At 38.4% G+C, this 13,097-nt stretch overlaps 1 protein-coding gene and 1 long non-coding RNA gene across 2 annotated transcripts; both read left to right on the top strand.

The window, feature by feature from the left end:
* Positions 1 to 356: 356 nt before the first annotated feature.
* On the top strand, positions 357 to 6,558 carry LOC107711396 (arginine and glutamate-rich protein 1-A). Its single transcript, XM_016516385.1, has 4 exons — positions 357 to 848; positions 2,498 to 2,723; positions 4,850 to 4,933; positions 6,179 to 6,558. Exons 1-4 carry the CDS (start codon positions 565 to 567, stop codon positions 6,341 to 6,343), a joined length of 759 nt encoding a protein of 252 aa, XP_016371871.1. The 5' UTR covers positions 357 to 564; the 3' UTR covers positions 6,344 to 6,558.
* A 417-nt stretch (positions 6,559 to 6,975) lies between these two features.
* Positions 6,976 to 11,155, top strand: LOC107711397 (uncharacterized). Its single transcript, XR_001636698.1, has 2 exons — positions 6,976 to 8,796; positions 10,042 to 11,155. It is a non-coding gene; the product is annotated as an uncharacterized LOC107711397 (long non-coding RNA).
* The last annotated feature ends 1,942 nt before the right edge of the window (positions 11,156 to 13,097 follow it).

Genomic DNA, 13,097 nt, shown 5'->3' with positions numbered 1-13,097 from the left:
GTTCATACTATTGCTGTTGCATACAGTATATAGACAGTATGTAGGCTAATGCGAACAGTGACCATTTTTTCTGTATGACCTTTGAATTTGCCAAAAATATGCCGTTGTCTCCACAACCACGACTGTATACCGTGTATAATGCATTGTGCAGTACTAAAATACTGTGAGGTATGCAGTTGTTTGAAATAAATGGCTGCTGCTTTGCAGTCATCGACAGTGTTTTGTGTGAAGATACCTCAAAGTAGCTGTCAGTGAGCTTTTTAGTGCCTTCACGCTTCCGCAAACTCCAGCGTCCTCGTGTTGCTCACTCGGCATCAGCCCGGAAATATCCGAAAAGAGCCGAGCCCGTTGCATTCTGGGAAAATGAAGACTGGAGTCTGTCGCCATATTGTTTGATTCCGCAGATTCACTGGAGCAGAAAGCAACAAACACTCTCATTAAACAGGCTAATATTGAACAATTACACAGGTAACCGTCATATAAGATTACATGAGGTCGTTGCAGACCGTACTGCATTCTTAAGACCATCTTTAGCGGTGTCAGTCGGATTTATTCGTGCAGAATATGGGTCGCTCCCGGAGCCGCAGCGCGTCCCGATCCAAACACCATAAACACAGCCGCAAACGGAGTCGCTCCAGATCCAAATCCAGCAAGAAAAGGAGCAGGTCAAAGGAACCGAAGCGGAGCAGAAGGTCCCGCTCGAGGTCAGGCAGCAGGAGGGACAGAGGTGGCTCACCCCCCGGCCGAACGGACATGTTCGGCCGCACACTGGGCAAGAGAAACACCGACGAGAAACAGAAGAGAGAAGAGGAGGAGAGGAGAGCAGAGACAGAGAGACAAAGGAAGATGTAAGATAACTTTATGTCGTACTATATTTATGGAGAGGCCGCTTTACTCAGGCACTTATGTCTAGATTAAGTATCACTTAGTCTGGACAACACCATCACTTCTGTTACATACTTCAAGATCAACTCTTTGTTGTTTAATATTGATAAGAACCTAATATACTTAGCTAGTGTGCAAGAAGTGACATGTTTCATGTTACCAATCTGTATTCAGTGAACCTTCACCACTCTTTGGACTCTCATAGGCAGCTGTCACACATCAGGTCATCTCATCACTGAGATCTGCTGGCCATGTTAGATGATACGTCTTTGTATCTATCACAGATTGTTGACATCTTTCTTTTGTGATTGGAGACCACCGGTATAATGTTAAGAGGTTCGGGGAAGAGAAGGAAAGGGGGTTTCTAGTGAAAGAACAGGAAGAGAAGTGCTGCAGCCCCAGGCTTGAGCTTCACCCCGAGTACATTGTAACCGCATTCAGGGTGTTTTAAAACTCAAAGAGAGGCCCTGGATCAAGTTTCGTGACACTGAAATCAAATCAAAAGATGGCTGCTGTTGTTAGATTTTTGTTTTGGCTCTGGCCAATGTTATGGTCACTTGGTTCAGTATTGTGTCTGTGTTTTTGTGTTCCTTCTTAAGGCCAGGTGTGACAGCTTGCTCTCCTCTAATGGTTTAGTCATGCTTAAAGTGTAAATAAAGTTGAAACATGCTTTTGTAATCATGGCCTCCCTTTGAGTGGCATATTTTCCTGTGGGTTTATGATGTCACAGCGTGCCGTGCACAACGTGTTTTGTTTTAGAATTGTGCAGATCACAGGTGGAGCCTATCAGTATCATCTGCCTCTTCCTCAAGGATCAGCAAAGCATTTTTGTGCAATGCAAAATGTAGCCTAACATTTGGCTTTCTGTGACAACTGGTTTGCAAAATTAAGCACATTTCGCAAACCAAATTCCACAGAAATCCATGTTTCTTTTGTTTTTATGTTAGCTTTTTAAACACGTTAGCAAAGGTTATCAAACTGGCTAACATAAATGAGCCTTTGGTTAAATTGCATTGATGATTTGATAGCAAGTGCTGGTTTTTATGACTATCTTGGAGTTTCCTTCTATGATTATAACTATAATTTATGGCTATAATTGCAAATTTTCTTTGTAAAAAAACACATTTGTTAAAAATGTTCATTTTAAATGTGTGAAAAATCATTTCATACATTTAAAGGAAACTAAATGTTTTCCAAATCATTAACAAATAGCTAAATACACAATTGTAATCCTACAGTAACCTTTTCTGACAAAATAATTAACAAATACACAAAAATAGTATTAAATTTCAATATTAAATAAAATATTTTTAAATAGTATCTAATTTGAATTATTATTTAAAAATGAGAAAAATGTAAGTTATAAAAAGAAAAAATTGAATTAATCAATTTTGCTTTCAATTTTTAAATGGGGGGCCATTAAAAATGTTGTCAAGGCAGTAGGCAGGGAACTACTGGCCTGATTGTGCAAACACATTAATTATTTACTGTTAGCCCTGATTATGATGATTTATTTACTAAATTTTTTTTAATCATTGTGTATAATTTAAGGGCTTGCTGATGCAAAAAAAAACTGCAATGTTTGATCCTTTCTTTCTTGTGTCCTCCGCAGCCGTCAGCAGGAGATTGAGGAGCGTCTGATTGAGGAGGAAACGGCGAGGCGCGTGGAGGAGCTCGTGGCACGGCGTGTAGAGGAGGAGCTTGAGAAGCGGCGTGATGAGATCGAACATGAGGTCTTGCGGCGGGTGGAGGAGGCAAAGCGCATCATGGAGGCACAGCTTTTGCAGGAGCTAGAGAGGCAGAGGCAGGCCGAACTGAACACCCAGAAAGCCAGAGAGGTAACGCTCGGTCGTTCGGAACACAGCGGAGCTCAGCCGCAAACAGCACACGCGCAGCTGTGGCACAACTTAACAATCGTTTCCCCCCGAGATATAGCAGTGGATGCAGGGTAGCTCGATTGATTGGGTGGGGAATAAAATTAATTACAAAATGCAACTTTTTCAAGGTGTGATATAATGCTTGGAGCACTTCAGTTGAGCTGCTGTCTAGGGAACACTTATATTTAAGGACATTGGATGATGGAGTCCTCATTTACTCTGTTGACAGACAAGCTCTGCACTTTTTCTGTAATACATCAACGTGATTTTATTGAATCGCACACACCTCTAGTGCACTCTTGGGGGTTTCAAGTGAACGTTTTGCCACGGCTGTGATGGACCAATATTATGTTTCCCATCTTTTCTCTACCCTTTTATTTTCCACCCCTACCCTGCTCTCTTTACTCATATATTTTTATCATTTTACTGTCACCAGTGTATGAAACGTTGTCTTCAATAAAATGATTTTCTTAAAAAGGTCACTCGGCATTCAAACCATGCCTGTTTTTGTTCTTGAGCTTTCAGTGTGAACATCCACCATTATACACTTTGATAGGTCAAGACGTAATGTTGTTTTGGATGTTACAAACACATAAGACCTTTTGTAGCCGCACTTTAACTAGTTAATTTGCTAAATCCATATCTTGTAATTCCACCCATACCATAAAGGAGGGTTACTGTGCTCTAATTGTAAAGACACAATGAGTTATGAACGAGAAACTAATTCCATTCCACAAGCACACACAAAATCCAGCGGCTCAGCACTAATAGGGTTAGTTATGTGCCCTCCTTCTGTACATTTTAGATTTATGCCCATCATCTGTAGCCCTGGTACTGAACCATTAAATGAATCTGTATTGTTGTAGATTTAGCATTTGCACATAGGATAATTTTGTCTTCATTTGCACCATCGATCACAAAACACTCTACCCTTCCCTTTATTGCTCATCCATTTCTGTCGTATGTGTTTTATATTTATTAATTGCCGATTTGTTTCTTAGATTTCTAACATTTTTCCTTTGACTCTTCTGTTTTGACGTCATTAAAGTGCAGTGATTTAAATGTACTTTTGTGTCCTCACAATTTGCTTTCCCTCAGGAGTGCTGCTGTATGGGTTCACACACATACGCTAAAACACACAGACACACACTACAACATCCACACTCAACGCTACTGTACCATTGAGCTTAGACGCCAACACATCACTGTTTTTGTTTTCAAACAAACACATCTAATGAATGATCCCACCTTTGTGTTTTTGCAGTCTTTAACATCGTTTAATGTTAATAGCCTGACGTCCCCACACGGTAATGTTGTATGATTAACATAATTCATTTTCCTGGACTGTGCTACATACTGCATGTGGTGTTGCTGTGTAAGAGCACTAGCTCGTGCTAGCAGCTCAGAAATGTTTAAAGGGGAGGTGCTGCGCTGTCCAGGACGGGACACGGGACCAGGCAGTAAATACTCACCCCTTTAATCAGCAGTTGTGTAGGTACAGTACACAGTCAAAGGAGAAAGGCGTAGGTATACGAGCATTGGTGAGCCACTACTATTCACTCTCTCCTTTGTTTAAGTTAATCTTTCTTTGTCTCTCTCATTTTCTTTTGAAGCTTTTTGCTTATGGATGCTGATAAATTAAAAAAAAAAAAATAATCGAGAGAGAACGAGCTGATTGATTTGTTTTTTTTCCTTTTTCATCTGCAAACGAATGAGATTCTTCGTTAGTTGTCGATGTGTTGTCTTTACATACCTGTTCTGTATGGATGTTAATGAATGCGTAAATGGATGTTTGGATGTGTATTTACATATAACGTGGTGGGGATTAAAGGTGTGACTGAATACATACATCCATGGGTGGGTTTTTTTGCTCATTGTTGCATACATAGAGGTTAGCTTCAGACATTTGATGCTGCAGATCGGAATGTGAAATGTGGCGAGCGTGTGAAAGCGAGTGAGAGAGACTGTGTGAGTGTCGCTGGCTGGTACCTGTTTGTGCGAGTGTAGACGTGTTTGACTGCAACTGGGGGACTTATTTCAGTGGATTTGTCTCCCCACCCTAACGTGTCACCGTGTCACTCCTTTAGGAGGAAGAAAAATCCAAACGAGAGGAGCTGGAGAGAATTTTGGAAGAAAACAACCGAAAGATTGCTGATGCTCAGGCTAAGCTGGTATGTATTTCTATGTTTTATTTTGTCAACAAAACAAGAAACAAAAGCCAAACATAACAAAATGTGAATGTACACAAAACAAAATGAAATGTAATAGTCAATGAGTATGCTTCTACATCATGCTCTCTCAGTGGGGTGTATTTAGATTTGTCTGCACGAAAAGTGTCTTTTTGTTATGCATGACAAGGTTCCCATAATTATAGAAAAACAGAAATTAGGGTCACAATATAAAATTTGAACTGCACTATTATTGTGGTCAAAAGAATTAACAATTATGATATTATTGTAATATCTATAGAAATTTTGAAAAAAAAATGTTTTATGAATGGTGGCAACTAAAGTTATTGCCATGTACTATATTGGAGTGTCAACCATATAGTGGCTGTTGAATTATTTATGATGTAATTGTATGTGTAGTATTAACATGTTATCAATATGTCCTTTTTTTTAAGTATCACGGTTTCTCAGGAAATGTTGATATCCAGACCTGAAAAACTCATAGGAACTGGCAAAATCTAAAAAGTCTTAGAAAGTTCTATAGTGAGTAATAATATTCTTTTAAATATTTAATTGACTTAGAAATAGTTGTGAGTGCAGTCTCTAAGAAATTGTTAAAAGTTCTTATCCAATGATAAGTGCTAATCTGGAATAGTCATGGAAATTCATTGATCAAAAAGGGGAGGGAACCCTGATATACACTGTTCCATGCAGAGATCAAGCCAGTGGATTAATATTGAATCCTAAGTACAATGATAATTAAAAGCTCTAATGTTAGTTTTGACAACACATTTGTGGCGATACTTTGGTGTTTGTGTTTATACGTTTCAAGGTCATTAGAATTGTGGCATTTTGTGTTACTATAAAGTCGCTCTTCCTCAAAATGGCCAGAAAATGTTTACCCTCATGGTTTTGATTTGAAATGTTTTGATGGTTTTTACTGTGTCAAGTCATTGTGAATGCTCAAGTGTTTTTTTCCACTTGCGTAGTGCTAGTAGAACCTGCCCTCTCTGAAATGTTTGAAATGTTCTGAACTTACAAAATGAATGCTTGTCAATGCCCACATTTTATGTATATGGTAGTACTGAATACAGTGAACATTGTTTTGTTTTTTCATTAGTACATACTGTTCTGTTAATTACGGTACATTTTTAATGTATTAGTGGATCAAAAGATCTAAAGTGTACCTGTTTGTCTTGGCTGATTGAAAAAGTCACTTTTGCTCATGTGTTTGTTTGATTGTTTCAGGCTGAGGATCAGCTACGTATAGTGGAAGAACAAAGGAAGATCCACGAGGAACGCATGAAGCTAGAGCAGGAGAGGCAGAAACAACAGAAAGAGGAACAGAGGATGATTCTGGGGAAGGGCAAGTCCCGACCTCGCCTCTCCTTCACTCTCAAAGCTACAGAGTGACTTCTCTTCTCTTCTCTTCTGATGTGTGCTTCATGTTGAAGTGAATCAGAGTCCCAAAGAGAGGTCTGCCCTGTGCTCTCTGCCCACATAAATTACTCTTCGAAAACCCAGGAAAATCTCACGCTTCAAAACCGGACTTGCAGGCACCACCACAGACTTGCAGATCAGCTGCCGCCATCTGCTTTTTTTTTTCAGTGTGTCGTATTGATATTTGACACCGTTATGCTGGATGCACCTTCAGAAACAGCCCCCCCCCAATGGCAAGCAAATAAGAATGAATACGTGTAAATATCTGTGTATATGAGTGTGCATGGCTGGTTGGTCAATATATATCAGTGGTTTGGGAGCTCTGTTGGTACAAGCTCAGTTTAACTACTGTTCTTGCGTTCAAAGCATAGGGGAAGTACACCAAAATGTTTTGAAAAATGTAAATTGGCAGACTTTGTTTTGTGCTTATTAGTGAATGTATGTGCAGGAGTGTGTGAGAGCATTTCATATTTTTTAGATCCCGGACTGAACACCTCAAAACATAGAGTTTCTAAAATGCTGCTTAACACATTGTTCCCATAATCACCTGATATGAGCTGCGTTTATAGCATTGGGCTGTGATGGACCAATATTATGTTTCTCATCTTTTCTCTCCCCTTTTATTTTCCACCCCTACCCTGCTCTCTTTACTACTCATATCTTTTAGCGTTTTACTGTCACCAATGTATGAAACTGTTTGTCTTCAATAAAACGCTTTTCTTAAAAAAGGTCACTCAGCATTCAAACCAGGCCTGTTTTTGTGTATGAGCTTTCAGTGTGAACATCCACCATTATACACTTTGATAGGTCAAGACGTAATGTTGTTTTGGATGTTACAAACACATAAGACCTTTTGTAGCCGCACTTTAACTAGTTAATTTGCTAAATCCATATCTTGTAATTCCACCCATACCATAAAGGAGGGTTACTGTGCTCTAATTGTAAAGACACAATGAGTTATGAACGAGAAACTAATTCCATTCCACAAGCACACACAAAATCCAGCGGCTCAGCACTAATAGGGTTAGTTATGTGCCCTCCTTCTGTACATTTTAGATTTATGCCCATCATCTGTAGCCCTGGTACTGAACCATTAAATGAATCTGTATTGTTGTAGATTTAGCATTTGCACATAGGATAATTTTGTCTTCATTTGCACCATCGATCACAAAACACTCTACCCTTCCCTTTATTGCTCATCCATTTCTGTCGTATGTGTTTTATATTTATTAATTGCCGATTTGTTTCTTAGATTTCTAACATTTTTCCTTTGACTCTTCTGTTTTGACGTCATTAAAGTGCAGTGATTTAAATGTACTTTTGTGTCCTCACAATTTGCTTTCCCTCAGGAGTGCTGCTGTATGGGTTCACACACATACGCTAAAACACACAGACACACACTACAACATCCACACTCAACGCTACTGTACCATTGAGCTTAGACGCCAACACATCACTGTTTTTGTTTTCAAACAAACACATCTAATGAATGATCCCACCTTTGTGTTTTTGCAGTCTTTAACATCGTTTAATGTTAATAGCCTGACGTCCCCACACGGTAATGTTGTATGATTAACATAATTCATTTTCCTGGACTGTGCTATATATACTGCATGTGGTGTTGCTGTGTAAGAGCACTAGCTCGTGCTAGCAGCTCAAAAATTTTTAAAGGGGAGGTGCTGCGCTGTCCAGGACGGGACACACGGGACCAGGCAGTAAATACTCACCCCTTTAATCAGCAGTTGTGTAGGTACAGTACACAGTCAAAGGAGAAAGGCGTAGGTATACGAGCATTGGTGAGCCACTACTATTCACTCTCTCCTTTGTTTAAGTTAATCTTTCTTTGTCTCTCTCATTTTCTTTTGAAGCTTTTTGCTTATGGATGCTGATAAATTAAAAAAAAAAAAATAATCGAGAGAGAACGAGCTGATTGATTTGTTTTTTTTCCTTTTTCATCTGCAAACGAATGAGATTCTTCGTTAGTTGTCGATGTGTTGTCTTTACATACCTGTTCTGTATGGATGTTAATGAATGCGTAAATGGATGTTTGGATGTGTATTTACATATAACGTGGTGGGGATTAAAGGTGTGACTGAATACATACATCCATGGGTGGGTTTTTGTGCTCATTGTTGCATACATAGAGGTTAGCTTCAGACATTTGATGCTGCAGATCGGAATGTGAAATGTGGCGAGCGTGTGAAAGCGAGTGAGAGAGACTGTGTGAGTGTCGCTGGCTGGTACCTGTTTGTGCGAGTGTAGACGTGTTTGACTGCAACTGGGGGACTTATTTCAGTGGATTTGTCTCCCCACCCTAACGTGTCACCGTGTCACTCCTTTAGGTGGAAGAAAAATCCAAACGAGAGGAGCTGGAGAGAATTTTGGAAGAAAACAACCGAAAGATTGCTGATGCTCAGGCTAAGCTGGTATGTATTTCTATGTTTTATTTTGTCAACAAAACAAGAAACAAAAGCCAAACATAACAAAATGTGAATGTACACAAAACAAAATGAAATGTAATAGTCAATGAGTATGCTTCTACATCATGCTCTCTCAGTGGGGTGTATTTAGATTTGTCTGCACGAAAAGTGTCTTTTTGTTATGCATGACAAGGTTCCCATAATTATAGAAAAACAGAAATTAGGGTCACAATATAAAATTTGAACTGCACTATTATTGTGGTCAAAAGAATTAACAATTATGATATTATTGTAATATCTATAGAAATTTTGAAAAAAAAATGTTTTATGAATGGTGGCAACTAAAGTTATTGCCATGTACTATATTGGAGTGTCAACCATATAGTGGCTGTTGAATTATTTATGATGTAATTGTATGTGTAGTATTAACATGTTATCAATATGTCCTTTTTTTTAAGTATCACGGTTTCTCAGGAAATGTTGATATCCAGACCTGAAAAACTCATAGGAACTGGCAAAATCTAAAAAGTCTTAGAAAGTTCTATAGTGAGTAATAATATTCTTTTAAATATTTAATTGACTTAGAAATAGTTGTGAGTGCAGTCTCTAAGAAATTGTTAAAAGTTCTTATCCAATGATAAGTGCTAATCTGGAATAGTCATGGAAATTCATTGATCAAAAAGGGGAGGGAACCCTGATATACACTGTTCCATGCAGAGATCAAGCCAGTGGATTAATATTGAATCCTAAGTACAATGATAATTAAAAGCTCTAATGTTAGTTTTGACAACACATTTGTGGCGATACTTTGGTGTTTGTGTTTATACGTTTCAAGGTCATTAGAATTGTGGCATTTTGTGTTACTATAAAGTCGCTCTTCCTCAAAATGGCCAGAAAATGTTTACCCTCATGGTTTTGATTTGAAATGTTTTGATGGTTTTTACTGTGTCAAGTCATTGTGAATGCTCAAGTGTTTTTTTCCACTTGCGTAGTGCTAGTAGAACCTGCCCTCTCTGAAATGTTTGAAATGTTCTGAACTTACAAAATGAATGCTTGTCAATGCCCACATTTTATGTATATGGTAGTACTGAATACAGTGAACATTGTTTTGTTTTTTCATTAGTACATACTGTTCTGTTAATTACGGTACATTTTTAATGTATTAGTGGATCAAAAGATCTAAAGTGTACCTGTTTGTCTTGGCTGATTGAAAAAGTCACTTTTGCTCATGTGTTTGTTTGATTGTTTCAGGCTGAGGATCAGCTACGTATAGTGGAAGAACAAAGGAAGATCCACGAGGAACGCATGAAGCTAGAGCAGGAGAGGCAGAAACAACAGAAAGAGGAACAGAGGATGATTTTGGGGAAGGGCAAGTCCCGACCTCGCCTCTCCTTCACTCTCAAAGCTACAGAGTGACTTCTCTTCTCTTCTCTTCTGATGTGTGCTTCATGTTGAAGTGAATCAGAGTCCCAAAGAGAGGTCTGCCCTGTGCTCTCTGCCCACATAAATTACTCTTCGAAAACCCAGGAAAATCTCACGCTTCAAAACCGGACTTGCAGGCACCACCACAGACTTGCAGATCAGCTGCCGCCATCTGCTTTTTTTTTTCAGTGTGTCGTATTGATATTTGACACCGTTATGCTGGATGCACCTTCAGAAACAGCCCCCCCCCAATGGCAAGCAAATAAGAATGAATACGTGTAAATATCTGTGTATATGAGTGTGCATGGCTGGTTGGTCAATATATATCAGTGGTTTGGGAGCTCTGTTGGTACAAGCTCAGTTTAACTACTGTTCTTGCGTTCAAAGCATAGGGGGAAGTACACAAAAATGTTTTGAAAAATGTAAATTGGCAAACTTTGTTTTGTGCTTATTAGTGAATGTATGTGCAGGAGTGTGTGAGAGCATTTCATATTTTTTAGATCCCGGACTGAACACCTCAAAACATAGAGTTTCTAAAATGCTGCTTAACACATTGTTCCCATAATCACCTGATATGAGCTGCGTTTATAGCATTGTAACCTAGATCACATTTGTCCTCTTTGATACACCTTACTTAAATCGCTCATTTTTGAAACGTAGAACATATGTGTGACCAGAACTTAATTAGCATTCACAATACAAACATTTTGGTGAAAAAAAAAAAGGTTACAATGTTACAAAGTCTTGTAATGTGCCTAGTGTTCTGTTGGTACCTTAAGGAAATCGGGAATCACAGGTAAGACTAGTTAGGGTGTGTATGCGAGCGAGTTTGTGTGGGTGTATGAGTGTATGCTAGAAGGGTGTTCTTGTCTTGTGGTAAATTACCCCTTTCCTTGTGAACTGGGACATTTAGTGTAATGACCAATAAATCCCATCAACACAACATTGCCTGAATCATGTTTCTTGAGCTCTCTGCAAACCTCAAAGGAGTTTGTTTAGAGCCTCAGTGTTCTCTTCTGGGAATTGTAACTGCTCTCTTGCTTAATTCGACCCATTATTTTAATTCTGCATATATTCTGCAACACACCAGACATTTGTTGTTTTATAGGATAATTACAGTAAAATCTAAACTCTTAAAAAAAAAAAAAAACTACTGCCTTTGTGGTTTTATAGATACTTTAGGTAAGATTGTAATTTTGCAAGATTCTTACTAAAGTTTGATGAATTAATATTTGAACTGTCTTACAATACATCTGAAGTGCAGAATCAGTGTTAGACCAGCATAATCCCAAGAAACTGCCCTCTTTAAAAGGTATAGTGAGGTCATTCCATGAAAAAGGGTGTCTTTTGTGTTCCTCGTAAACCATTACCATTCATTCCTTTTAATTGAGATGAAAAACCACCATTCTTTCAGGCTGTGAACTCTTCAAGCACAAGTATTTTTTTAAACAATTTTATCATACTTTATAGTTAATAATGGACATGTTACCATGATTTTGTACAGAAAGCAATTTATAGAAAATGTTTATAGAAATATCCCGTTGTTTTTCTAATGAACACCATGTAGTCTTGTGATCTTTTTTGAAGTTATTTATATTCCAAATTAAATAAAAGTTTACATTTAGTTTAATGGCACAATATTCTTTAAAGATCTAACAAAAAAGGCTATTCTATACTTGATCTAGTAGAATATTTAAAATCTTAAAGAATTTACTTTCAAAATCACCTTTTCCAACCCATTTCGGGGAATGGCCCAGTAATTGATTTAATTCTGAATTTAACCCTTCATATGAGTTAAAGACCTATAACCTAATCTGCCTTTCCGTTTTATTTCGGATTCCTCTGATCATGGATTCCGCTCGAGGTTTCTTCTGGCCGCTGCCTCGGGTTCTCAGGTGGCCTGTGTGAGAAGCTAATGGAAATGTTGGCACACTCTTGTGACACAGACGTGTGATTTTTTTGACGAGCCAGCATGATGTAGTCTTGTGTTTATTAGTCACTGTCAGCTTTAACAACGCCGAAACCGTGCTCGTGTACTCGACCCCTGCGCGCGTTCAACTCCACAATTCTTTTAGTGATTTGAAGACAGAGTTCAGCGCCAGGCAGAAGTTATAACGGCTATTATGATCTGTTGAGAAGCGATGCGTAGAGTTTGGCTGGGAACGCCCATACTTTGCTGTTGTCTGTGCGTGTAGGGAGGCCAGCAGGAGTGTTTTCTCCCAAGTGTAGCTTACTGTGTTTAATCACGCTCCGAGGGACCCGCGGACAGTGGGGATTATTCACGTGCAACCGAATAAACATCGATCTGACCCTGTGATTTCAAAGACCTGAGAAGTTGCTCAGAGTTGATCTTGAATGTGTGAAGCATTGCTTGTTTTTCCATTTACGGAGCGTCATGAGACTTTGGGAACATTTGGGTTGAGATGTTTAAACTGATAGTGAAAATACATTTAAAAATTACAAGTCAATCAGGAAAAAAAAAACTAAATTCGTTATAAATAGCCTAAAGAAGCTGGAGGAAATAGTTCAATATGTTTCCATTGAATATATGTGTATTTATAATATTTATTCCCGTGCACGTGGATTAAAGTTATTAATTTAATTAGACATGTTGTTAAAATTAATTAACGGTTTTTGTTCTAATAGAAATGTTCTAACGAAGAATTCAAGAAAGAATATGCTAAAAAAAAAAAACACGTTTACGTCTTTACCAGGACACTTTGATATCTTAACATCTCATCTGCATTGGTTATTTTTAAGATAGTTCAGGAAATCGCCGTTTCCTTGTTTTCCCGTTGGGATGACTTCTTGAATTGTGTTAGCTCGTCCTTTTGTTTGGTAGTGTGGGAGCATTTTCAGAAACAGACTACTGCATAAAGTAAACA

Source organism: Sinocyclocheilus rhinocerous, unplaced genomic scaffold (assembly GCF_001515625.1).
Source record: "Sinocyclocheilus rhinocerous isolate Xijiao unplaced genomic scaffold, SAMN03320098_v1.1 scaffold388, whole genome shotgun sequence".
Lineage (NCBI taxonomy): Eukaryota > Metazoa > Chordata > Actinopteri > Cypriniformes > Cyprinidae > Sinocyclocheilus > Sinocyclocheilus rhinocerous.
Note: the sequence above shows the minus strand (reverse complement) of the source record. Positions and strands in the feature narration are given on the sequence as shown.